Raw genomic sequence first — 26086 nt, 5'->3', positions numbered from 1 at the left:
TAAATGAGATCATGGCTGTTCTATGACCTAACACCATAGTTGGTCCAGATCCCTTTGCACCATAACTTCACAAAAATCTTTCAATTTTGGTTTTAAAACTAACAATTGAGCACGTGTCAACTGATTTTTGTGGAAGGCACTTCCAAACTTCTATTCTCCTTTTGTGGTGAGAAGTGTTCTCTAATTTTACACCCAAAATGTCAGACTATGCTCTTGGTCTAACGCTGTCCATTCAGTGGAAATAATTTCCCTCTACCTATCCTATCTGTTTCCCTTAATATTTAAACTTTGATCAAATCATCCTCTAACCTGCTAAATTCCAGGGGAAACAATCCCCGGAATTTGTTTGTTTGATCACTTTTAACATGTTACCCTTGGACTCCAGGAATCATTCTAGTAAATTTGCACTTCATTCCCTCCAAAGCCAATGGATCCTTCCTAACAAGTGGTGCCCAAAATTGGTCATAGTGCTCCACGTGTACTGTGGAGTGGCATGGTGGTGCAATGGTTAGCACTGCTGCCTCACAGCGCCAGTGACCCGGGCTCAATTCCAGCCCCAGGTCACTGTCTGTGTGGTGTTTGCACATTCTCCTTGTGTCTGTGTGGGTTTCCTCCAGGTGCTCCAGTTTTCTCCCACAGTCCAAAGACGTACGGGTTAGGTTGATTGGCCATGATGAATCAACCCTAGTGTCAGAGCATAAGCAGGTTAAATATGTAGGATTGCGGGATTAGGGCCTGGTTGGGATTGTGGTATTGCAGGTTTGATGGGTCAAATAGCCTCCTTCTGCACTAGGATTCTATTTTAGGTGGTCTAGCCAGGGCTTTTTATAGCCAAATCATCTAGCAACTACCACCTTGTATTCTTGTTCTGTAGATATAAAGCCTTTTTGATTACTTTGTGTTCATGGGATAATAAAGATCCACCTTCCTGGGCCTCTCATGTCCTGATAGGTGCTGCTGTTTCTAGCTTCTCATCTTCAAAAAGTGTTCTTATTAGGTCTAGTTTGGGTGACCTCACATTTGCATGAATTGAAATACATTTGACACAGTTTTGCTCACTCAAACAATCTGTCAATGTCTCTTCGTGATTTTACGTTTCCATTCACAGTGCCCCTTGTCACTGGCTAAAAAGAGCATGCATCTGACCCCAGTGACCCAATGTGTCTTGACAAACTAAGGAAAGACAATGGCCTGGAAATAATTGTGGGCAATTGTGAGCTGACATCTTATTCACCATCCCAGATGAGACTGAGCCTTATTATACATTCCTCCTTCCTCATGTCCAAGTAACTGACTCCTTAATGGTAGCTCTGTTGCCCCTGGTAATTCAATCTATAAACCCCCATTCTTCCTTTGCCTGCTAGACCCATAGATCAGACTCTCTTGTTTCGCTGAGATGGCCAGTGATAATTGCAGCACCCATACTGAAGGCTGAAGGTCTTTTCTTAAGTTCATTTTTAGGACATTGGTATTGCTGACTGGCCAGCATTTATTGCCCATCACTAATTGCCCTTGAACTGGATGGTTTGTTAGGCCACTTCAGAGGACAGTTAAGAATCAACCATGTTGCTGTGGATCTGGAGTCACATGTAGGCCAGACCAGGTAAGGATGGCAGATTTCCTTCCCTAAAGGACTTTAGTGAACCAGGTAGGTTTTTCCAACAATGGGCTTCACGATCATCAGCAGATTCTTAATTCCAGTTGTTTTATTGAAATCAAATTCTACCAGCTGCCATGATGGGATTCGAAGCCAAATCTCCAGATCATTAGCTGAGTTTCTGGATTAATAGTCTAGCGATAATACTACGAGGCCATCATTAGAGTTAGGGTTAGGGTTAGGGTTAGAGCTATTGGCTGTTGCTCAAATCCTAATTGGACTCCATAGAATCATAGAATCTACGGCAAGGAAACAGGCCCTTCGGCCCAAACTTGTCCGTGCCGACCAAAAAGCCCATCTAATCTCACCACATTTGCCTACATTTGGCCCATATCTCCCTAAACTTTTCCTATCCATGTATCTGTCCAAATGCCTTATAGAATCAACTTCATAATCTTGCCTTTATTCAGTTGACTGAATGCAGAGTTGACATGCAGCTCAACACTCACTTTTCATTTCTATCTTCTCCAGAATAACTCATCTCTTGTGACTGGGATTCATAACCAAAAACAAAATTTCTTCTGATGTATTGCCCAAATGGAATTGTGAAGAGGGGCAATCTTCAGAATAGCACTTAACATGGACGACTAACCTGTAAGCACATCGCTAAATGTGCACTTCCACGTTATCTGTAACGTTAGCAAACATGCAAAGTGTTAAAGTGCAATTATATAATATTTGACAGCATAATGGTAAGTGCGTTTGGCAACTATTTCATTGCAGCACCTTCTAGTACTACGTCTGATAAACTAGAAAACTCAGCAAATATTGATAGATTCGTGGTGACAACGTTGCCATATCATCCTCTAATCGCAAATAGAAGGCAGAAGGTTTGCAGCACAGGACCTAGTCAACTTTGTCTATTGCAGATCTTTGTCAAAGCAGCCTGAAACTAATCTGTTTGTTCTGCTCCTTAAAACCTATCGTTTTTGACAAACCTTTTGGTCATCAGCCCTATTATATCCCTTTATTGCTCAGTGTTATAAGGACAGCACAGTGGCATAGTAGTTAGCACTGCTGCCTCACAGTGCCAGAAACCACGGTTCAATTTCAGTCTAGGGTCACTCTCTGTGTGGAATTTGCACCTTCTCCCTGTGACTGTGTGGGTTTCCTCCGGGTGTTCCGGGGTGTGGGTTAGATTAATTGGCCAGACTAAATTGCCCTTTAGTGTCAGGGGACTAGTTTTTAAATTCTTGGATTTGCGAGGACAGGGTCAGTGCAGTCTCAATGGGCCAAATGGCCTCCTTCTGCACTGTAAGGATTCTATGGTTCTAATGCTTCATTTGTTAGAGCTAGATTTACATAGAATCCTACAGTGCCCATCGAGTCTGCACCAACCATAATCCCACCCAGGCCCCATCCCCATAAACCCATGCATTTACCCTAGCTAGTCCCCCTGACACTAAGGGGCAATTTAGCACGGCCAATCCACCTAACCAATATATCTTTGGACTGTGGAAGGAAACCGGAGTAGCTGGAGGAAACCCAAGCAGACACAGAGAATGTGCAAACTCCACATGGGCAATGACCCAAGCCGGGAGTCGAACCTGGCACTGTGAGACAGCATTGCTAACAACTGTGCCATTCTGCTGCCCCAATGACATGGTGCTCCTGTGACATGCTGTGGGATGCTTTACTTCATTAAGGTAAATACACTTTGATGCTTTTGTTACGGTATCATGGTCACTCTGTCACTCTGAATCTTTACATGATGAGCATTGAAATAATATTAAGCGAGGTTGAAATCACATAGGAGATATTGCATGAAATCCATCATTTTGAATTAACCAACACTTTTGATAATATAGTAGATAAAGGAATTTTATGCAAATCCATTAATCAGTTGCAGATAATATTGCATGTTGCTGTTGCAACTTATTAGGATTGACATAACTTTGATGATTATTCTTGCTATATTTCCTTGCCACTGCCAACAGTCAAAAGTAATTGTGCTGAATGTGGCTGCCAAGTTGTCATGGCTTGTGAGTCCATGCAAGGTATTTTAAAATAGTTAATAAATAATAAACTAGTTAACAATATTAAACAAGCTGGATAGCTAACTAATTAGCAAAAGGTAAATGTTAATCAGTTATTGCCTGTAACCAGTCCTGAACTCTGAAACATTTCATATCGGTTTTAAGAGTTTACAATCTCTATGCATTGAGCTATGGTGGTTGCCTTGATGGTGCTGTGCTATTTCCAAATAAAAAAAAAGTTACTTTATTCATGTTAATTTTTAATGTGTTTTCATACTGGGATAGGAATTTCCAGCAGGGTCAACATTTCTTCTCGTGGCCCAGAGTGGGAATAAAGAAATAGACAAAATCTTGTGTTCGTTTGGATACCATGAGGATCATGTAAATTTTTCAACTGAAGTATGAGAAACAAAACATTTTGGCCAAATTCTCCCAAAAAAGGGTGGCATGGTGGCACAGTGGTTAGCACTGCTGCTTCACATCACCAGGGACCCTGGTTCAATTCCTGGCTTGGGTCTCTGTCTGTGTGGAATTTGCACGTTCTCCACATGTCAGCGTGGGTTTCCTCCGGATGCTCCAGTTCCCCCCACATTCTGAAAGATGTGCTGCTTAGGTGCATTGGCCAAGCTAAATTCTCCCTCAGTGTACTCGAACAAGCGCCGGAGCGTGGTGACGAGGAGAATTTCATAGTAACTTCATTGCAGTGCTGAGGTGAACCTCACTTGTGACTAACAAATAAGCTTTAAAAAATTCTAACTGTCGAATTTGCATGAAAACTGGAATAACTCACTTTGCTTTTTTTCAGTGGGAGTTCAGAGAAGAATCTCCCACATTCTGCACCACAGAGGCCACCAATGTGAATATCGTTACATTTCATATTCCCACTGGAGAGGCTGAAATCAGCAAGCTGAGTGGGCCACTGCGCATGTACTGATCTGTCAGTGCTGAGATCAGCACATGCGCAATGGCCCCGCACTGCTGGCCTCTTGATTGCTGGCTAGCTCGATCGCTGGCTAATCCCATGATCCCCGCAAGGCTGGCTCTCTGCACCACCATGGCCCGATCACTGGCCCATCGGGCCAGTCCCGGCTCAACACCCTCCTCCTGGCCCACCCTACCTCCAGGACCTACCCCTGACAGTTCCCACCCACCCCCCTTCAGTCCTGACCATCCTACCAGTGCCGACCACAGCGCCCCCCCACCCCCCGACTGACCTCTTCCCAGCCCGCCCCAATTGCTGGCCTCCCTCCTTCCCTCACTAATCCCACTGCAAAGTGGCAGCGTGTACTCCCACCTCTACCAATCACCCCATCGGCCCAGCCCCCGTAGAGCACCTCCCCATGGGCCCCGTCTTGGGCAGTGGCAGGAGGCACAGGCTGGCACTGCCAGGGTGCCAATACCCAGGGGGCACCCCCAGCACCCAACTCTCTGGAGGGCCCCGATTGCTTCCCCTTCACTCCAGCGGCGTCAGGCCACCAGTGTCTAATAGTGGGGAGCTACTATAAACCCCACCGGAGTGAAATACTCCTGGTGGGGGTGGGGGTGCCCGTTGAAGTGGTGGAGGCTACCTCGCTAAATATTTTTAAGACGCGGGTTGATGGGTTTTTGATAAGAGAGGGGATTAAGGGTTATGGGGAGAGGGCGGGAATGTGGAACTGAGCAGCGACAGATCAGCCATGATCTTATTGAATGGTGGGGCAGGCTCGAAGGGCTAGATGGCCTACTCCTGCTCCTATTTCTTATGTTCTTATGTTCTTAGACAGGCTAGCGGGCCTGGAGAGTTCAGTCCCGGTCCCACTAATTGTATTTAAATTACATTCAAAATAAAATTTTAAATTATTTCCCACTTCCCCGCCAATTTCCAGTGTGGAGCAGACAATGCCAGAAATCTGGGAGAAGCTATTGGGACAGGAACGTATGTGTGAATCTCGCACATCTCCCACTGCGATATTCCCCTGGCCCACTGAACGAAAAACCTAGTGCAGTGGGATGGGATAATCACAGCCTTTGAATGTCACCAAAGCTCCACTCTGAGAGTATGGAAGTTTTGTTAAGCTTAAGCCTAGTCTGTGCTATTAGATCAGGATCTCCTGTGCTTCAGTAAGAACACTTCTCAATCTTGTAAGCTCCAGACCCTCCAGTCTTTCCTCATAAGATAATTCCCATCCCAGGTATCAGTCGAGTGAATGTTCCCCAAACTGCTTCTAACGCATTTATATTCTTTTTCAAATGGGGAGACCAAAACCGTACAAAGTACTTCAGAACTAGTGGATGTACTGTACTCAGATTTCTAGAAGGCATTTAATAAGGTGCCGCATCAAAGGTTATTGCATAAGTTAAAAGTTCATGGTGTCGGGGTAACATATTGGCATGGATTTAAGATTGGTTAGTCCACAGGAAACAGAGAGTTGGCAAAAATGATTCTTTTCCTAACTGGCACGGTATAATGAGTGGTGCACCAAGGGATCAGTTTTGGGGTCTCAATCTTTTACAATTTATATGAGCGACTTGGATGAAGGAATTGAGGGCATGGTTGCTAAATTTGTTGATGGCACAAAGGTAGGTAGGAAAGTAAATTGTGAAGAGGACATAAGGCGGCTGCAATGAGGGAGATGAAAGGGCAAAAATCCAGGGAATGAAGTATAATGTGGGCAAATGCGAAATTAAATAAAAATATGCTTATAATCTAAATGGTAAAAGATTGTGATTACTCTGAGGTGCAGAGGGATCTGGGCACCCTAGTGCATGAATCACAAAGGGCTAATATGCAAATAATTAGGAAAGCTAATTTAATGTTGTCATCTATTGTGAGGGAAATTGATGCAAAAGTAGGGAGGTATGCTTTCGGGCATTGGTAAGACTAAATCTGGAGAATTCTATACGGTACTAGGCTTCCTATTTAAGGGAAGATGTAAAAGTGTTAGAAGCAGTTAGAAGGTTTACTAGTCTAATACCAGGAATGGGCAAGTTGTCTTATGAGGAAAGGTTGCTGAGGTTAGTTTTGTATCCACTAGAGTTTAGCAGATAAACAACTTCATCAAAACCTTTAAGATCCTGAGGGATATTGATAGGGTGGATGTGGAGAGGATGTTTCCTCTTGTCAGAGAATCTAGAACTAGAATTTAAAAATAAGGGGTTACTCATTGAGACAGATGAGGAGAATTAATTTCTAACAGAGGATCGCGAGTCTCTGAAACGCTCTTCCTCAGAAAGCAGTGGAAAAAGAGTCTTTGAATATTTTTGAGGCAGAGCTAGATAAATTCTTGACTGACAGGGGGAGAGGGGTGAAAGATTATTGGGGCAGGCAGGTAAATGGGATTGAAGTTACAATCAGATCAGCCATGATCCTACAGGACAGCAGAGCAGGCTCAAAGGCCAAATGGCCTACTCCTGCTTCTAATTCATACCTATTCGCATGAATTCAAGCAGCTAATTATCCCAGCCACATGAAATTTAGTCACGGCTTCCAGGGCTGACGAAGGCGGTTTCACCCCTGCGTTTCCAAATGGTGGTGGGGGGGGGAGGCGGTGGGGTGGCGGGGTGGTGTCACCACCTCTGCATTAAAATTCCAGTAATACAGTTAGAACACCAAACTACAACACAGTTAATTGCAACCCTGGGCTTAAATGTAGAGAAGGACTCCAGATGGAGCTGCAGAATGGAGGCATCCCTTGCCACAGTCATAGAATTTTCTACAAGGTGTTAATGACCTTAATGATGTGTTGTTCACCCAGTCACGTGATCAATTAAATGCCTTGAGCTTGGTTTCTCAGTGGGCTATGAACAAGATACATCACACGCAGCAACATGTTGAGAAACTGTAATTTATGATGTACGGTTTACAACACACAAAAGATGACTGTTTGGTCTAGTTCGTTATGCCTGTTTCCTGAAATGTTCAGATTTTCTTTCCAAGGGGTGTTCTTGGTTGTGTTGGAGAGAAACTGCCAGTTGGCGCGACGGTCCAATTAAGAGACATTTGAAGGAACAAATTCAGATGTAGCTCTTAGGTGAGTGTTAAGTATTAATTTGAGTGTTACCAGGGTTCATAGAATTAGAATGTGAGGAGAAAGTACATAAAGTAGACTCGTATTCTTCATAGAATCATCATAGAATCCCTACAGCGCAGAAGGAGGCAATTCAGCCCACAAGACTGCACTGACCGCAGCCTACCCAGGCCCTATCCCCATAATTCTAATGCTATGAACCCTGGTAACACTCAAATTAATACTTAACACTCACCTAAGAGCTACATCTGAATTTGTTCCTTCAAATGTCTCTTAATTGGACCATCGCGTCAGACGAATTTATTGGAGTTCTATGAGGATGTGTCTAGGGCGGTGGATAGAGGAGAGCCGGTGGATGTGGTCTTTCTTGATTTTCGGAAGGCGTTTGATAAGGTGCCTCACAAGAGGTTATTACAGAAGGTCAGGGGGCATGGAGTTGGGGGTAGGGTGTTAGCGTGGATAGAGGATTGGCTGTCAAATAGGAGGCAGAGCGTGGGGGTCAATGGGTGCTATTCAGATTGGCGGTTGGTGACTAGTGGAGTGCCCCAGGGGTCGGTGCTGGGGCCTCAGCTATTTACCATTTATATAGATGACCTGGAGGAGGGAACCGAGTGTATGGTGTCGAAATTTGCTGATGACACCAAGATTGGTAGAACGGCAAATTGTGCGGAGGGTGTGGAGAGTCTGCAGAAGGATCTAGATAGGCTGGGCGAATGGGCCAGGAAATGGCAAATGGAATTTAATGTTGGCAAATGTGAGGTTGTCCACTTTGGTGGGAATAATGGTAGGAAGGACTATTACTTACGTGGAGAAAAACTGCAGCATGCGACGGTGCAGAGGGACCTCGGGGTCCTTGTGCATGAGTCGCAAAAACCCAGCCTGCAGGTGCAGCAGGTGGTCAGGAAGGCGAATGGGATGCTGGCCTTCATAGCGAGGGGGATTGAATATAAAAGTAGGGAGGTCTTGCTGCAGCTGTATAGGGCACTGGTGAGGCCGCAGCTGGAGTACTGTGTGCAGTTTTGGTCGCCGCACTTACGCAAGGATATTTTGGCCTTGGAGGGAGTGCAGAGGAGGTTTACTAGGCTGATACCGGAGTTGAGGGGGTTGAACTATGAGGAGAGGCTGAATAAACTAGGCTTGTACTCGTTAGAGTTTAGAAGAATGAAGGGAGATCTCATTGAGACATATAAGATGTTGAATGGGATGGATAGGATAGAGGTGGAGAGACTCTTCCCGCTCAGAAAGGACAGTAGGACTAGAGGGCACAGCCTCAAGATAAAGGGGGGTGCGGTTTAGAACGGAGTTGAGGAGGAACTTCTTCACTCAAAGGGTGGTGAATCTCTGGAATTCTCTGCCTGTTGAAGTGGTGGAGGCTGCCTCGCTCAATATTTTTAAGACGCGGGTTGATAGGTTTTTGATAGGCAAGGGGATTAAGGGTTATGGGGAGAGGGCGGGAATGTGGAACTGAGCCACGACAGATCAGCCATGATCTTATTGAATGGCGGGGCAGGCTCGAGGGGCTAGATGGCCTACTCCTGCTCCTATTTCTTATGTTCTTATAACTCCACACATTTACCCTGCCAATCCCCCTAACATTAGGGTCAATTTAGCCTGGCCAATCAACTTAACCCACGCATCTTTGGACTCTAGGTGGAAACCAGAGCACCCGGAGGAAACCCACGCAGACACGGTGAGAACATGCAAACTCCACACAGACAGTGACCCAAGGCCCGAATTGAATCCAGGCCCCTGGCGCTGCTGTGAGACAGCGATGCTAACTGCTGTGCCACCATGCAGCCTTGGAATATAAAAGATGAAAGGTGATTCGATTGAAGTTTCTTGGACTTGGAAAGGAATTAATAGGATAAAAAGAAAGAAATTTCTGATGCTGGCCAGAGAGTACAGCATAAGGAGGTTTAAACTTAAGGTTATGAGGGGAGTCAGTTAGCTCAGTTGGCTGGACAGCTGATTAGTTTCGCAGAGCAACGCCAACAGTGCGGGTTCAATTCCCATACCGGCTGAGATTATTCTCAACCTTGCCCCTTGCCTGAGGTGTGGTGACTCTCTCGTTAAATCACTACTAGTCAGACTCAGGTCATTTGGGACTAGGGTGACTGCATGAGGGGCTAATGGCCAGGCCATTAAACAAGGAAATCAAGAAGCACTTCATCATTTCAAAGGATGGTAGAAGTTTAAAACTACTTCTGACAAAAGAGTAATGGATGCTAGCTTAATTAATAATTTAAAATCTAAAATCAGTAGCCAAGGGCATTAAAGAATATGGAGCCAAGGTGGATGGATGGAGTTATAAATACAGGTCTTTGAAAATCTCATTGAGTGATGTGAGCACGTGTGAAGGACTGAATAGCCTAGCTTTGTTATATATATTATGTATTCTTATAATTGTCACAGTGAGAAGTCTCCCAACACCAGGTTATAATTGCCAACTTGTACTGTTGTTATCATCTCTGAGGGAACAAAGCTGCTAGCAGAAACTGAATGATGGGCTTCAGCACTTCATCGAGCCTCGCTTCGTTGTAATGCCACAGAAGGAGTTTTTCACATCAGTCATGAAACAAAAGCCCTGCTCAGGTCGACATCAAAGATGTCAGTGCAGTATTTGAAGAAGAATAAGGCAGTTCTCCAATTAAGTTTAAAGTTTATTTATCAGTGTCACAAGTAAGCTTACATTAACACTGCAATGAAGTTACTGTGAAAATCCTCTAGTCGCCACGCCCTGGCGCCTGTTCAGGTACACTGAGGGAGAACTTTGCACGGTCAATGCACCTAAACAGCATGTCTTTTGGACTGTGGGAGGGAACCGGAGCATACGGAGGAAACTCACACTGACACGGGGAGAATATGCAGATTCTGCACTGACAGCGACCCAAGCCGGGAATCGAACCCGGGTCCCTGATACAGTGCTAACCATCGTGTCACCCAATTGACAGAGCTGTACTGTTAACTCCTGTTTTTCCTCTCCGCAGATACTGTCAAACCTTGCTGATTATTTCCAGCATTTTCTGGTTATATTTCAGATTTCCAGCGAAGGCAGTGTGCTGCTGCTTCTGTGTTTGAGACACTTGATAATTATCCCTCAAAGAGTACCACCAAAAACATATTAACTGGTCAATTAATTATGTTTGCTGTTCGAGATACCTCACTGTGCATAAATTGGCTGCTGCCTTACCTTATAGAACAACAGCGACCACTTTCAAAGAACTTCACTGGCTGTGAATTACTTACGGAAAACTTGAGAGTGTAAAAGTGATAAATGAAAAACTTCCTTTCTGCATATATTATTGAGTGGGAGTTCCCAAACTCCCTGTGCTGTGTTTCGTGGCGGTGGAGGTGGCCTGCCGTTAATTGGCAGGGGATTCTCCGCTCCTCCAGCTGTCAACAAGGTTTCCCTTTGTTCACACCCTTTACCACTGGGTAACCAACAGTGGAAGGGGTGGGGGGAGGTTGCTGTCGGTGAGACTGGGAAATTCTGCAGGTGGGAATGGCCGGATAATCCCATCTGTTGCTTGTGGCAGAGTAGATATATTTGAAGAGGAATGTACTGTGTTTTCACATAGATACCCACATGCAACTCATCCACCTAACCAATATAGGCTGATCCACGAACCGTTATAATGGTGGGAACAGAAAACTGGGTTTGGGGCCAATTAAATGAACATGCCGCAAAAGTCTAACAAAAATTTGTTAAGCCTTTGGAAGACGGTCAAGAAAATATTCAATCTGTCAAAGCTGAAGAGGAAAAGGACCAGGAAGTATAGGAATCATTAGGTAGAAAAAATGATGGAGCAGCAAGATTAAAAGCCATGGGTTAAATACTTAAAGTGAAAAAGAAAGAAAAATGACCCATTTTGTGTTTCAACATTTGCATTTAGTCTACCTGAAATCTGTAAAAGGTCCCATCATCTTTCAATGTCAGTACGTGGTCTGAGATCGGGAAGAAATATCCATGAGCTGCCATCAGGGTCCCCAGGTGCAGTGCTTCTACTGTTGAAAGGAAATAGAGAACAATATCAGAAGTGTTTAATTCCTTCAGTGGGCTTTGAAGGCTTTGTTACATTGTCACCAACCTGTCTAACATAATGGAATCAACAAAATCCATTTCATATTTAATAAGAGCCCATCTTATGTTTTATATTGTCACAATGAAGCTCAAATACAGCTTCATGAGTTAAGTGGAAAAAAAGCAAACAGGTGAAACTTAACTCTATCTGCTTCTTTGCAGAGGCAGAGGCGCAGCGGTACTGTCACTGGACTAGTAAACACAGTAAAAAGTCTGACAACACCAGGTTTTAGTCCAACCTATTTATTTGATAATATACTCACTAGCTTTCGGGGTTAGTCCCTTCGTCAGGTGAATGGAGAGTTCTGGCCTCAGACAGAGCATATAAAGCACAGACAGTTTAGAGATTACTGATTAAAATGCGAATCCTTACACCTAACCTGCTGTTCAAGACCTGAAGTGGCTGATAATGTGAGTGGAAGGAGCACTGATCACAGTTTAAAGAGATGTGTATTGTCTCCAGACAGTACAGTAAGTGAGGTTTTGCAAACCCAGGCAAGTCATGGGGGTTACAGATAGTGCGACATGAACCCTTGTTCAGCATGATGAGCACAGAGCTCCAGCTCAAAGAGGATGAGAGTCCCAATACATGGTATCCAGGTGGAGTAGGCTCTGATCTTTCCGGGCACTCCAGTTTCCTCCCATACTCCAAAAATGTGCAGTTTAGGTGGATTGGCCTTGCTAAATTGCCCCTGAGTGTTCCAAGATGTGTACGTTAGATGGATTAGTCAGAGGACATGAGTGGGGTTATGGGATAAAATGAGGGAGAAGGCCTCTATAAGATGCTCTGTCAAAGAGTTGATGCAGACTCAATGGGCTGAATGGCCACTTCTGCACTGTAGGGATTCTGCGAACCTTATTTTGCAGGGATCTGTGCCAGAGGGAGGATGGGCGCAGGGTGGGCAGGGTAGAGGGGGGGGGGGATGCTGATGAAGATGAGCCATGGTTCTATAATAATGGGTGGGAACAAGCCTGCAGACAAAGGAAAGACTGTCAGTGACATAACATGAGGTTTGAAGTTCCCAGGATCTGTAAGCGCTCAGTGCGGAGAAGAGGTATGCATCCAAAAGTAAGTTCTTGGCTTTGGCTGGCAGGTGTCCAAATATAACAGAACAATCTGACAGCATTAGTGGCAGCGGCCAGAGGTGGAAGCTATCAAACATGACTGATGACAATTCTGGAGGAAAAGAATGAATAACAAATTGCCCGCTGACAGCTGGTGGCACTGTGTCAGGACGCTGAAATGTTCCACGAACACAAGCCTGCTGAGATTTTCACTGCTGGGCTAACCTTGCTTCGCAGCTGGTTCTGCTCCATGGTAACATGGAGGTGCAAAGATTGCTCGCTGGAACAAACAGAATAAAAAACTAAGGGCAAAAATTGGCTGCAAACAGAGTCTTGAAATGCTTTACTGCGTGTAATATTTAATAAGACTTCGGATGTTTTCACTTCAGGATTCAAAACCAAGTTCTCCTTGTGAAAATCCAATGAAAAATACAACAGATATTCTTAATAAGATTTGAGTAGAAATTTGCACATGAAATAGGGGTTCTTCTGCAGTTTGTTGTTATTTTTTAACTCATTCACGGAACCTGGATGGCAATTTTTCATTGCCCATTCCTAATTGCCCTTGATGTGGAGATGCCGGCGTTGGACTGGGGTAGGCACACTAAGAAGTCTTACAACACCTGGTTAAAATCCAACAGGTTTATCTGGAGTCACAAGTTTTTGGAGTGTTGCTCCCCACCTGAGGAGCAGGTGACTAGGAGCACCAGGAGCACCTGAGGTCACTCACCTGAGGAAGGAACAGCGCTCCGAAAGCTTGTGATTCCAAATAAACCTGTTGGACTTTAACCTGGTGCTGTGAGACTTCTTACTAATTGCCCTTGACAAGGTGACAGAGTTCCACCTTCTTCAACCGCTGCTATCAATGTAGTGCAGGTACACCCAATGTGCTGTTAGGAAGGGCATTCCAGGATTTTTACCTGGCAATATATTTCCAAATCCGAATGGTGAGCAGCTTGGAAGTGAATTTGCAGGTGGTGGTGTTCCTATGCTGCCCTTATCCTGCTAGCTGGTAGAAGTCATGAGTTTGGAAGATTCTGTCAAAAGTGTCTTAGTGAGTTTCTGCAGTGCATCTTGTAGATGGTACATGCTGATGCCACTGGGCACTTGTGATGGATGGTGATGAAGGTGGTACATGAGATGCCTAACAAGTGGATTGTTTTGTCCTGGATGGTACAAAGCTTTCTGAATGTTGTTGGAGTTGCACTCATCCAGGAAAGTGGAGAGTATTCCTGACTTATACCTTGTAGATGGTGGCCAGGCTTTGGGGAGTCAGGAGGTGAAATACTCACTGCAGGATTCATAGCCTCTGACCTCCCCTTGTGGTCACAGTACTTATATGGCTGATCCAGTTCAGTTCCTGGTCAGCCTCACAATGTTGACTTGGGGATTTAATGATGATGATGCCAGTATGCATCAAGGGGAATTGGAGATGGTATTTGCCTGGCACTTGTGTGGCATAAATGTTATTTGCCACCAATACACCCAAAGCTGAATGTTGTCTGCATCTTGATGCATGAATGGATTGTTTCAGTATCTGACGAGTCACAGATGGTTCTGAACACTGTGCAATCATCAGCGAACATCCTCACTTTTGACCTTGTAGTGGAGGGCAACAATTGATGGTTGGGGGTCCAAGGACACTACCCTGAAGAAGTCCTGCAGTGATGTCCCCAACTGATGTGATTGGCATCAGCCATCTTTCTTTGCGCTAGGTATGACGCCAACCAGTGGCGAGTTTTCCCCCTGATTCCCATTGACACCAGTTTTGTAAGGACTCCTTAGTACCACAACTTGGTTAAATGCTATCTTGATGCCAAATGCAGTCACTCTTGAGTTCAGCTCTTTTGTCCATGTTTTGATGAGTTCAGGAGCCAGTGTGGCCCCTGACAAAAACCAAACTGAGCATCAGTGAGCAGGTTATTGTCTCTTGATGGTATTGTCGAACGGCACCTTTGCTGATAATCAAGAATGATGATGCGGCGGTAATTGGCCAGATTGGTTTCATTCTGCTTCTTGTAACCATCGTGTAGCTGGGCAATTTTGCACATTGTCAAGAAGATGGCAGCATTGTCACTGCATGTATTGGCAGTGCTTGACAAGAGTGCTGTCAGTTCTGAAACAAAACTCTTCAGTGATACACAACCTGTTGATTAGTCTGTTGTACAGTTGCCAGTTCTACATCCATACATTCATAGAATCCTTCCAGTGCAGAAGGAGGCCATTCAACCCATTGAGTCTGCACTGACCACAATCCCATCCAGGCTCCATTCCTGTAACCCCACATATTTACCCTGCTAATCCCCTGACAGAAAGGGCCCTATTTTACCATTGTGTCGTCCCTGTTTTCAAGCGTGAAAACGTGGTAAAGTCGGGTGTGAGGCCATTAACGCAATCTGTGCCAGCGTCCGTGCAGATGGCCACTTTACTGAAACCCGGGAATGGCCGCGATCCACTTCATGCCTGAAATGGATGCAATGGCGATTTAAATGTAGTTGCATGCATTTCAATTCAAGTAATGAACTACCCGCCCAACTTTATCGGCATTTCCCACTTTAGTGCTGTGTTCGCCAACCCAGAATTGTGCCAAAATGAACCTGCTGAATAGAAGTCTGAATCGGGCGCTCCAGCTGCTGAAGAGTGAGTTCAGAGCTTCCAACGGCTCTCTGACTCAGATCAGTGGTGAGGGGGAGGAGGGAGGCAGGTCAGATCATTCTCTGGTTTGGGGGGGGGGGGGAGGGGAGTGAGGTCAGGTCATTGTCTGGTTGGGGGGTGCGGAGGAGGAGGAGGGGGAGGCGGCAGGTCAGATGTATCGCTGGTACAAAGGCGGGACGGGAGGGGGGCCCGATCATTGTCTGGTGATTGTGGGGGGGGGGCGGGGGGAGGGGTGCAATCATTGTCTGGTTGTGGGGGGAGCGGGGAGGGCTGATCGTTGTCTGGTGGGGAGGGAGGAGGAGGCAAGTCAGCTGTTCCTCTGGGGGGTGGTCAGTGAGGCCAGATCGTTCTCTGGGGAGGGGGTGCGGTGCAGTGAAACCAGATCATTCTCGGGGGGGGAGGAGGTGGCAAGTGAGGCCAGATTGTTTTCTGGCAGGGGGTGGGGGCAAGGGAAAGTGGATAAGGTGTTTCTCTGGTAGCTGGGGAGGAGGGGGGGAGATGCCCGATCGCTCATTGGTGGGGGGGGGGGGAGGTTGGCAGATAGATGTCTGGTGGAGGGGGAAGCTGGGAGCAGGTGTCCGCTGTCACTCTGCGGGCAATCGGTTGCGGGGGGGGGGGGAGGTGGAGGAAAGGGGGCAGGGTGTCACAATCGGTCCGGGGAGGGAGGTTGATAAAGATCACAATGATGTCTGTGGGGACCATCACTACTGCTATTCGCTCCCAGGCCACTTTCTCCAGTTTGTGAGGCCCGGGAGTGATCTGACATGGGCGCACTTTTTCAAATTGTTTCTAACTGTGCACGTGCAGTTCAGATCTCCGATCATTTCGGGCATGCTAACCCCAGCCCACACAGCTCAAATGGGACCTATGACTTTTTTTTCAGGCTAAGTGCGTATGAGGGTGCCCGAAAGCAGATTTCTAAGTCGGGTCTGAATTACACCCAGATTCAGCATTTAGAATCAAAATGGTAAAATCAGGCCCTAAGTGTCAAGTTAGCATGGCCAATCCACCTAATCTGCACATCTTTGGACTGTGGGAGGAAAACTGGAGCACCCAGAGGAAACCCATGCAGACACGGGCAGAATGTGCAAACTCCACACAGACAGTCACATGAGGCTGGAATTGAACCCGGATCCCCGGCACTGTGAGGCCGCAGTGCTAACCACTGTGCCTCTGTGTCGGCCATTATGCACCTACTCATCAAACTGTTCCCCTGATTTCCATTTGCATTGATTTCTTACCACATAAATTGTGCACACATGAGAAAGAAAGCAGTATATAAAATTAGAATGAGATTTTGATACAAAAAAATAGCCTGTGCCCTCAAGGTGCTTTTATGTGGCAGGCTATAGATATCTCCAAAAAGGGACATCGTAACCATCTTCTCTTAATATTCAGTGGCATTGCCATCACATTGCCACCAGCAACTCTCTGTGGATAACCACTGACCAGAAAATGAACTGGATTAGCCACATAAATGCTAAGGTCAGTTAGAGATTGAGAATTCTGCGGCAAGTAGCTCACCTCCTGACTCCCCGAAGCCTGTCCACCATCTACAAGGCACAAGTCTGGAATGTGATGGAATACTCTCCACCCATCCGGATGAGTGCAGCTCCACCGCCATTCAAGAAACTTGACACCATTCAGGACAGAGCAATCCGCCTGACTGACAGTGCATCAGTCGCTGCATCATCAACACACAGTGACAACAATGTGTCCCATTGCAGTGTATCAAGATACACTGCAGGAACTCACTAAGGCAGCAGTTCCCCAACTCAATGCCTCTCCCATGAAGAAGGACAAGGGCATCAGGGACATGCGCACACCAGCACTTGCAGGCTCCCCTTCAAGCCACAGACCATCCTAATTTGGAATTATATCACTGTTCCCTCACTGTTAAAATCCTGGAACACTTTTCCGAACAGATGGACCGCAGTATCTTAAGAAGGTGTTTCACCACCACCTTTCCAACAGCAAATGGGAATAGCAACATGCCTGGCCTTACCAGTGACACTCATGTTACATAAAAGGATCATAGAAATGAATCAGGCAGGGTGTACAACAGGCAGGGTGTAAACAGGCAGGGTGTACACAGGCAGGGTGTACAACAGGCAGGGTGTACAACAGGCAGGGTGTAAACAGGCAGGGTGTACACAGGCAGGGTGTACACAGGCAGGGTGTACAACAGGCAGGGTGTACAACAGACAGAGTGTATAACAGACAGAGTGTATAACAGACAGAGTGTATAACAGACAGAGTGTATAACAGACAGAGTGTATAACAGACAGAGTGTATAACAGACTGGGTGTGTAATGATGGGGTGTGTAACAAACAGAGTGTATACCAGACTGGGTGTGCAATGATGGGTTGTGTAATAAACAGGGTGTATAACAGAAAGGGTGTGTAATGGACAGGGTGTATAAGAGACAGGATGTATAACAGAGAGGGTGTATACTAGGTAGGATGCATAACAGGCAAGGTGCATGACAGACAGGGTGTATAACACACAGGATGTATAACAGGGTGCATAACAGTAGGATGTGTAGCAGGCAGTATGTATAACAGGCAGTGCATATAACAGGCAGGGTGTGTAATGGCAGGATGTGTAATGGGTAGGGTGTATAAAGGGTGAGGTGTGTATATCAAGGATGAAATGTAATAAGAAGGGTATATGATGAGAAGATGTGTAACAGAAGGTTGTATGACAGGAGGCTGCATAATGTGTGGGGTTATAATAGGCACAAGGTGTATAATAGGAGGGTGTATAATAGGTGGGGTGTACTGCAAGCAATGTGTATAATTGGTTGGTGTACAACAGGCATCTGTACAATGGGCAGATATGAGGTGGCGAGCATAACACGCAGGTTTGTAATGCCGACAACATAATAATGGGTATAAAACAAGTCGGTGTATAATAAACGGGTGAAAATGGGTGTTGATAATAAGCGGGTGTATGGCACACAGGTGTATAATGGTGAGTATATGCTGGGTGGGCTGTATAAAATGTGGGTGTATAATGGGAGGGTGAATAACAGCCAGAGTGTATAACAGTCTGGAGCATAACATGTTAAAAGACAGGTGTGTGACTGCATAGGGCTGATCCATGACCACCTGTTCTTCACGACTGCAGAAGATTTTCCTCCTCTCTGTTTACCCGAAATAGAGTGTGAATTCAGTCCCCAGTGGGAACACAAGCTACTTGCCGAAATCCAGGTAGTTTAGATGCAGGTCAGCAAGTGAGAAGGCTTAGAGTTCCCAGTCAGCTCTCAGCTACTGTTTACTTACTTCTGTCAAGGCAACCTAAGATGTAGAGATGGCGGCGCTGCTCCGAAAGCTAGTGGCGTTTGCTACCAAATAAACCTGTTGGACTTTAAGCTGGTGTTGTAAGACTACCCAATCCATTGGGTTTACAGGAATTTCTGGAGTCAGGTAAGAAGCACAACCTCCAGCGATTGATTACCCCTCCACTTCCAATCAAGGAGCGAGAATGACTGATCAGCATGAGACATGCTCTGCTGTGCTGCAGAACTTTGTCTCAGGTACATGATCAGATTACCAAGTCTGCCACAGAGGACAGTTTTTAGCTCCAATCTTTCACCACCTGGCCTGACAGTTTGCAACCAGCTTAGTCCCAAAGAGACATTGTTTTCCTCTTCCCTTTGCTTGTCAGCCCGACTATGGATATCTCTCAGACTGAGGTAAAAATATCCTCCACCTGACAGCTCTAAGCATTGTCTACAAAATGACTTCAGATGGATCGTTGGCATCAATCTATATTTTTTTAAGAAAAGTTTGTAATTCAGTACTGTCTGGCAGTAAATCAGTAAGATTTACTAGCTCAGAGGATTAGGATATTAACCTAGGACTTGTGTCTGAATCATGCTGAGCTTCTTTGGCACAAAGGCATGTTCTCTTTGAAGAATTTATGTGGAATTAGTTTTATCAGTTCAACTTCAGCTTCAATTGAGAATGGGAAAGCTGCCTTTACTTTGGCACTGATACCGATAAATTCAGCACCCAATTTATCAGGAATTAACTGGCCTGTTAAACCCCCATTTTGGCAGGCAGGAAGTGCGTGACCTGCCATATGGTGAAAGAATATAATTGCATGTCAATTGGATCTGGTTATTGAAACAAACCTTTCAACATTTATTTGGCTTCTAATGCCTCTCATCTTCTCTTGCTCCCATTACCATCAACTTTTGGGCAGCACGGTAGCACAGCGGTTAGCACTGCTACCTCACAGCGCCAGGGGCCCAGGTTCAATCCTGGCCTTGGATCACTGCCTGTGTGGAATCTGCACATTCTCCCCGTGTCTGCGTGGGTTTCTTCTGAGTGCTCTGGTGTCCTCCCATGGTTCAAAGTTGTGCGGGTTAGGTGGACAGGCCATGTTAAATTGACCGTCAGTGTCTCAAGATGTGTATGTTACATTAATTAGTATTTGTAATTGTGTGGAGTTACAGGGATAGGGTAAGGCAGAGGGTCTGGGTAAGATACTCTGTCAGAGAGTCGGTACCGAATGGCCTCCTCCTGCACCATAGGAATTCTATGATTCTATGATCGTTCGCTGTATCATTTAGAATCCATAGAATCCCTACAGTGCAGGAGACCATTCGGCCCATTGAGTCTGCACAGACCATGCTGCCACCCAGGCCCTGTCCCTTTAACCCCACATATTTACCCTCTTAGTTCCCCTGACACTAAGGGGCAATTTAGCAAGGCCAATCCACCTAACCTGCACATCTTTGGACTGTGGGAGGAAACCGGAGCACCCAGAGGAAACTCACGCAGACATGGGGAGAAGGTGCAAACTCCACACAGACAGCGACCCAAGCCGGGAATCGAACCCAGATCCCTGAAGCTGTGAAGCAGTAGTGCTACCCACTGAGCCACCTTGCTGTCCTATTTGAATTATTTGAGTTTGAAATGCTTCTGCAGGTTTTGAGGGTATGAAGTTTAGCTTCAATTTGGGTTCCTCACTCCTTGCCCTTAGCACTGAGATTTACATTAACAACTGGTGATCATATTGTTTTCCGTCACAACTCCCCCCAGTCAATTGTAAATAACTCTGCTGTGTGAAGTATCACCAGGGACAATGTAATCTAGAGTTTGCAAAATAGATAAAGTGGCAGGTACAGCTGGAAAGATTTTCCGATCGGTGCATGGCTGGGGTGGCGCGGGGGGGAGTGGTCAGGAAAGCAGTTTGGGGATTTGAAGGTGAAAGCAACTATCACAAAATCAATTGGAATTAAAGAATCCCTGCAGAAGGAGACCATTCGATGCACTGGATATGCACCCACTCTCCAAAAGAACATCTTACCCAGGCCCATGCGGCCGCCATATCCTCAGCCTTAACTCGATGCAGTTTACCACGGCTAACCTACTGAACCTACACATCTTTGGGACACTAAGGGGCGATTTACCATGGCCAATCCACCAAACCTACACAATAATGGATGGGAGGTAATTGATGAAGATGGTTGTGCCAAAAACATAAGGGGCATACATTCAGTGGATGTACAGTTGTGGGATATACAGCCGGTGGTTTGTACAGTTCGTGGGGTGTATAGTAATGGGGCAGGGTGTATAGACAGTGGAGTATATGATATGTGGGGTGTGTAATTGGTGGGTTGTAGATTTGGTGGGTGTATAGTCGGTGGGGTCAATAGTATGTGGAGTCTATGGCAGGTGGGTTGTAGATTTGGTGGGGGTGTACATTCGATCGGGTGTACGGCATGTGGCGTGTAAAGTTGATGGCTTGCACATTCAATTGGGTGTACACTATATAACATTTTCACTGGATGCCATGCCTGCTTTGGCCCATTTCATCGCTGCATTACCCCACCCCATGCATCTCTACCCTCAATCGCTCCATTCACTTATGCAGTCAATAATCCTCACATTGTGGCTGTACTGTTTTTACTGTTTGTTTTCACATCTTCTACGGGGCACTTGGTTAACTATTTGTTCCCTTGCATACTTCTGCACTCATTAAAATTCTTTGCAGAATACATGCCACTGATTTGGTTTGATTTGATTTATTATTATCACATGTATTAGCATGCAGTGAAAACGATTGTTTCTTGCACCCTATACAGATAAAGTATACCGTTCATAGAGAAGGAAAGGAGACAGTACAGAATGTAGTGTTACAGTTATAGCTAGGGTGCAGGGAAAAATCAACTTAGTGTGAAGTAGGTCAATTCAAAAGTCTTTTGGAAGCAGGGAAGAAGCTGTTTCTGAGTCAGTTGGTACATGACCTCTTTGTATCTTCTTTCCGATGGAAGAAGATGGAAGAGAGTATGTCCGGGGTGCATGGTATCCTTAAATTAGCTGGCTGCTTTTATGAGGCAACGGGAAGTGTAGACAGAGTCAATGGATGGGACGTTGGGTTTGTGTGATGGACTGGGCTTCATTCACGACCCTTAGTAGTTTCTTGCAGTCTCGGACAGAGCAGGAGCCATACCAAGCTGTGAGGCAACCAGGAAGAATGCTTTCTATGGTGCATCTGTATAAGTAGGTGAGAGTCATACTGTACATGACAAATTTCCTTAGTCTTCTGAGAAAGTAGAGGCGTTGGTGGGCTTTCGTAACCATAGGTTTGGCATGGGGGGATCAGGACACGTTGTTAAGAACATAAGAACATAAGTAGTAGGAGCAGGAGTAGGCCATCTAGCCCTTCGAGCCTGCCCCGCCATTCAATAAGATCATGGCTGATCTGAAATGGCTCAGTTCCACTTTCCCGCTTTCTCCCCAAAACCCTTAATTCCCTTGCCTACCAAAACCCTATCTACCCGTGACTTAAATATATTTAGCGAGGTAGCCGCCACCACTTCAACGGGTAGAGAATTCCAGAGATTCACCACCCTTTGAGTGAAGAAGTTCCTCCTCAACTCCGTTCTAAACTGTTGTTGGTGATCTGGACATCTAAAAACATGAAGCGCTTGACCCTTTCTACTTCATCCCTATTGATATAGATAGGGCATGTTCTCCACTATCTTCCTGAAGTCGATGACTATCTCCTTCATTTTGTTGACATTGAGGGAGAGATTATTGTTGTCGTACCAGTTCACCAGATTCTCTATCTCTTTCCTGTACCCCTTCTCATCATTGTTTGAGATCCGACTCACTATGGTGGTGTCATCAGCAAACTTGAAAATTGAGTTCAGGGGAATTTGGCCGCACAGTCATAGGTGTATAAGGAATATAGTAGGTCATTATTCATGCCAACTCATTACTTATGCACAAGCAATATTCAAAAGGTAATCTATCTTGATGACAGTGTGATTTTTTTGACAACATTCATGATTTAGTTCTGGCCCAAGAAAAGAACCAATTATTTGACCATACGCATTCATTACTTTCATTCTTTCTCCATCAGCTTGATTTTGATGCCCATGTGGGAACACGACAAGATATGTATCAAGTACAACTGCAGAATTGTAAGAAGGTGATGTAAATGTAATCATCTGAAGTTGGTGAATGATTAGCTCTACCCCACCTCGATCTCTTTGTTTTCATTTTATTTAAGTTTTTACTGTTCTCTACCTTTCATTTCTTTATTGTCTTTCTTTGTTTTTATTTATCCCCCCACACTTTCTCTCTATTCTATCCCCCCTTTCCTGAACCATTCCTTTCCTTTGCTTCCCCTTTTCCTCAATTGTAGCTCTCTCCCATCCATCTTCCCCCTCCCCCTACATCTTCATCTGTCACCCTCTGATTTCAGTTTCTCTGTTGTTTGGCCATTCACACCTTCTATTCGCTCTATGGACTGCCTTTCCCCTTGTTTTTGTGGCTATGACATCTGTCATTCCTTCACCCAACAGTATGAATGTCTCCCAATTTCTATGCTGTTTAACTTTGACAAAGGTTCATCTGGACTTGAAACATCAGCTTTTTCTGTCCCTACAGATGCTTCCAGAGCTGCTGAGATTTTCCAGCATTTTCTCTTTTGGTTCCAAATTCCGGCATCTGCATAATTTGCTTTAATCCCATTGACATACAGACTCAATTAGCACAAACATGAATACGCTCACGCGATGCTGGATTTTTAGCATTTTAGCACCTATGGACAGAAATCTGAGCAAGCAATTTTCAGAGAAGGATAAATCCACAAATAGCAAAACGTCAGAGTGGGGAAAAGAGAGTGACTGCTCTCCCTTAATTCAAAAGCAACATCTAAACAACAACACTTAGACAGCAAAAACCCCAACTCCAAAGAGAAACAATAAAACAGAAAATAGAAGCAGGAATAATCCACTTGGCCCTTCGAGCCTGCCCCGCCATTCATTTTGATCATGGCTAATCATCAAATTCAATGTCCTGATCCCCCTTCCCCCCATATCCCTTAATCCCCTTAACTCCAAGAGCTATATCCAATTTCTTCTTGAAATCACACAATGTTTTGGCCTTAACTACTTTCTGTGGTAGTGAATTCAACATATTCATCACTCTCTTGGTGAAGTTTTTTAAAAATTTATTTATTAGTGACACAGGTAGGCTTACATTAACACTGCAATGAAGTTACTATGAAAATCCCCGAGTTGCCACGTTCCGGCAGCTGTTCGGATACACACTGAGGGAGAATTTAGCACGGCCAATCCACCTAACCAACACATCCTTTGGACTGTGGGAGGAATCCACAGCACATGGAGGAAACCCATGTAGACACAGGGAGAACTTTCAGACGGTGACCCAAGCCGGGAATTGAACCCAGGTTCCTGGCACTGTGAGGCAGCAGTGCTAGCTATTGTGCCACTGTTCTGCCCTTATGTCACTGTGCTGCCCTCCTTACCTTACTCCTAAAAGGTTTACCCCTTAATCCTCAAACTATGACCCATAGCTCTATACTCCCTTACCCACTTTCTGAATTCATCTTGTCGAACCCTATTAGAGTTTTACTAATTTCTATGAGATTCCCTTTCACTCTTCTAAATTCCAATTAATACAATCCCAGTTGACTTAGTCTGTCCTCATATGACAGACCTATCGCCTCAGGAATCAGCCTGATAATACTTTGCTGTACTTCCTCTATAGCAAGGACATCCTTCTTCAGATGAGGACACCAAAACTGCACACAATATTTCAGGTGTGGCCTCACCAACACCCTGCCCAATTTCAGTAAAACATCCCTATTCCTATACTCAAATCTTCTTGCTATGAAGACCAACATACTATTTGCCTTTTCTACTGCCTGTTGTGCCTGCATGCCTACTTTCAGCGACTGATGCATGAGGACACCAACATCACGTTGTGTAGCCACTTCGCTCATTTTACACCCATCAAATAATAATCTACCTTCCTATTTTTGCTACCAAAGTGGAGAACCTCATATTTATCCACATTATATTGCATCTGCCATGCATATGCCCATTCACTCAACCTGTCCAAATCAAGATGTAACATCTCTGCATCCTCCTTGCAGCTCACCCCCCCAAACAACTTTGTATCATCTGCAAATTTGGAGATAATGCAATTAGTTCCCTCTTCCAAATCACTAGTATATAATATGAACAGTTGGGGTCCTATGCTGATCCCTGCGGTACCCTACTGCCTGCCAATTGGAAAAAGATGCATTTATGCCAACTCTTTGCTTCCTATCAGCTGTCTAGCTCACCACCAATCTTAAGACACTACCTGCAATCACACGTGCTTTAACTTTATATAATAGTCTGCTATGCAAGACCTTGTCAGTAGCTTTCTGAAAGTCTAAATAAAGCACATCTACTTGTTCTCCTCGGTCAACTCTACTCGTTACATCCTCAAAGAATTCTAATAGATTTATCAAGTAAGATTTCTCCTTTGTAAATCCAAGCTGATTTCATCTGATTCTACCACCGCTTTCCAAATGCTGAGCTATGAAGTCCTTGATAATAGGCTCTAGTAATTTCCCCAGTACTGACGTTAGGCTCACAAGTCTTTCGTTCCCTGTTTTATCTCTACCTCCCTTTTTGAATAGTGAGCTTACAGTAGCTGCCCTCCAATCTGTGGGAACCAGTCCGGAGTCCAAAATATTTTGGAAAATGAACATCAATGGGTCTACTATTTGCAGAGATGGGAAAAACATTGCTGTTTCTCTCAATTCCAAGCAGATTCTACTCTCGAATATTCACTGAAAAGCCCAATGGAATGAAGGTGGGCTATTGACAGAAGAGAATTGCTCCTGAAAGACTCTGATATGATCTCTTACTGAGACCACTTTGTCCCATTGGCACAGGTGGCATGGTGGCACAGTGGTTATCACTGCTGCCTCACAACGCCATGGACCAGGGTTTGATTCCTGGCTTGGGTCACTGTCTGTGCGGAGACTGCATATTCTCCATGTCTGTGTGGCTTTCCTCTGGGTGCTCCGGTTTCCTCTCAGGTTCCAAAGATGGGTGGGTTAGATTGATTGGCCATGCTAAATTGCCCCTTAGTGTTAGGGGGACTAGTAGGGTAAATACGTGGGGTTATGGGGATAAGACCTGGGTGGGATTGTGTCAGTGCAGACTCGATGGGTTGAATGGCGTCCTTGTGCACTGTAGGAATTCTATGATTTCTATGTATCCGAATAGGTGCCGGAGTGTATTGACTAGGAGATTTTTGTAGTAACTTCATTGCAATGTGAATGTGAGCCTACTTGTGACTGAGAAATAAACTTTTATTT

The 26086-nt window shown here is 45.1% G+C and overlaps 1 protein-coding gene across 2 annotated transcripts in view; it reads right to left on the bottom strand.

The window, feature by feature from the left end:
* The window catches only part of rgs7b (regulator of G protein signaling 7b), a 382811-nt gene that overhangs the window by 75660 nt on the left and 281065 nt on the right, over window positions 1–26086 (bottom strand). For both annotated transcript variants that reach the window (XM_080199833.1, XM_080199832.1), the window contains exon 5: window positions 11539–11645. In XM_080199833.1, coding sequence (XP_080055959.1) covers window positions 11539–11645 — 107 coding nt within the window. The remainder of the gene's footprint in view (window positions 1–11538; window positions 11646–26086) is intronic.

This window comes from Carcharhinus amblyrhynchos, chromosome 12 (assembly GCF_965287045.1).
Source record: "Carcharhinus amblyrhynchos chromosome 12, sCarAmb.v2.hapA, whole genome shotgun sequence".
NCBI classification, from domain to species: Eukaryota; Metazoa; Chordata; class Chondrichthyes; order Carcharhiniformes; family Carcharhinidae; genus Carcharhinus; species Carcharhinus amblyrhynchos.
Note: the sequence above shows the minus strand (reverse complement) of the source record. Positions and strands in the feature narration are given on the sequence as shown.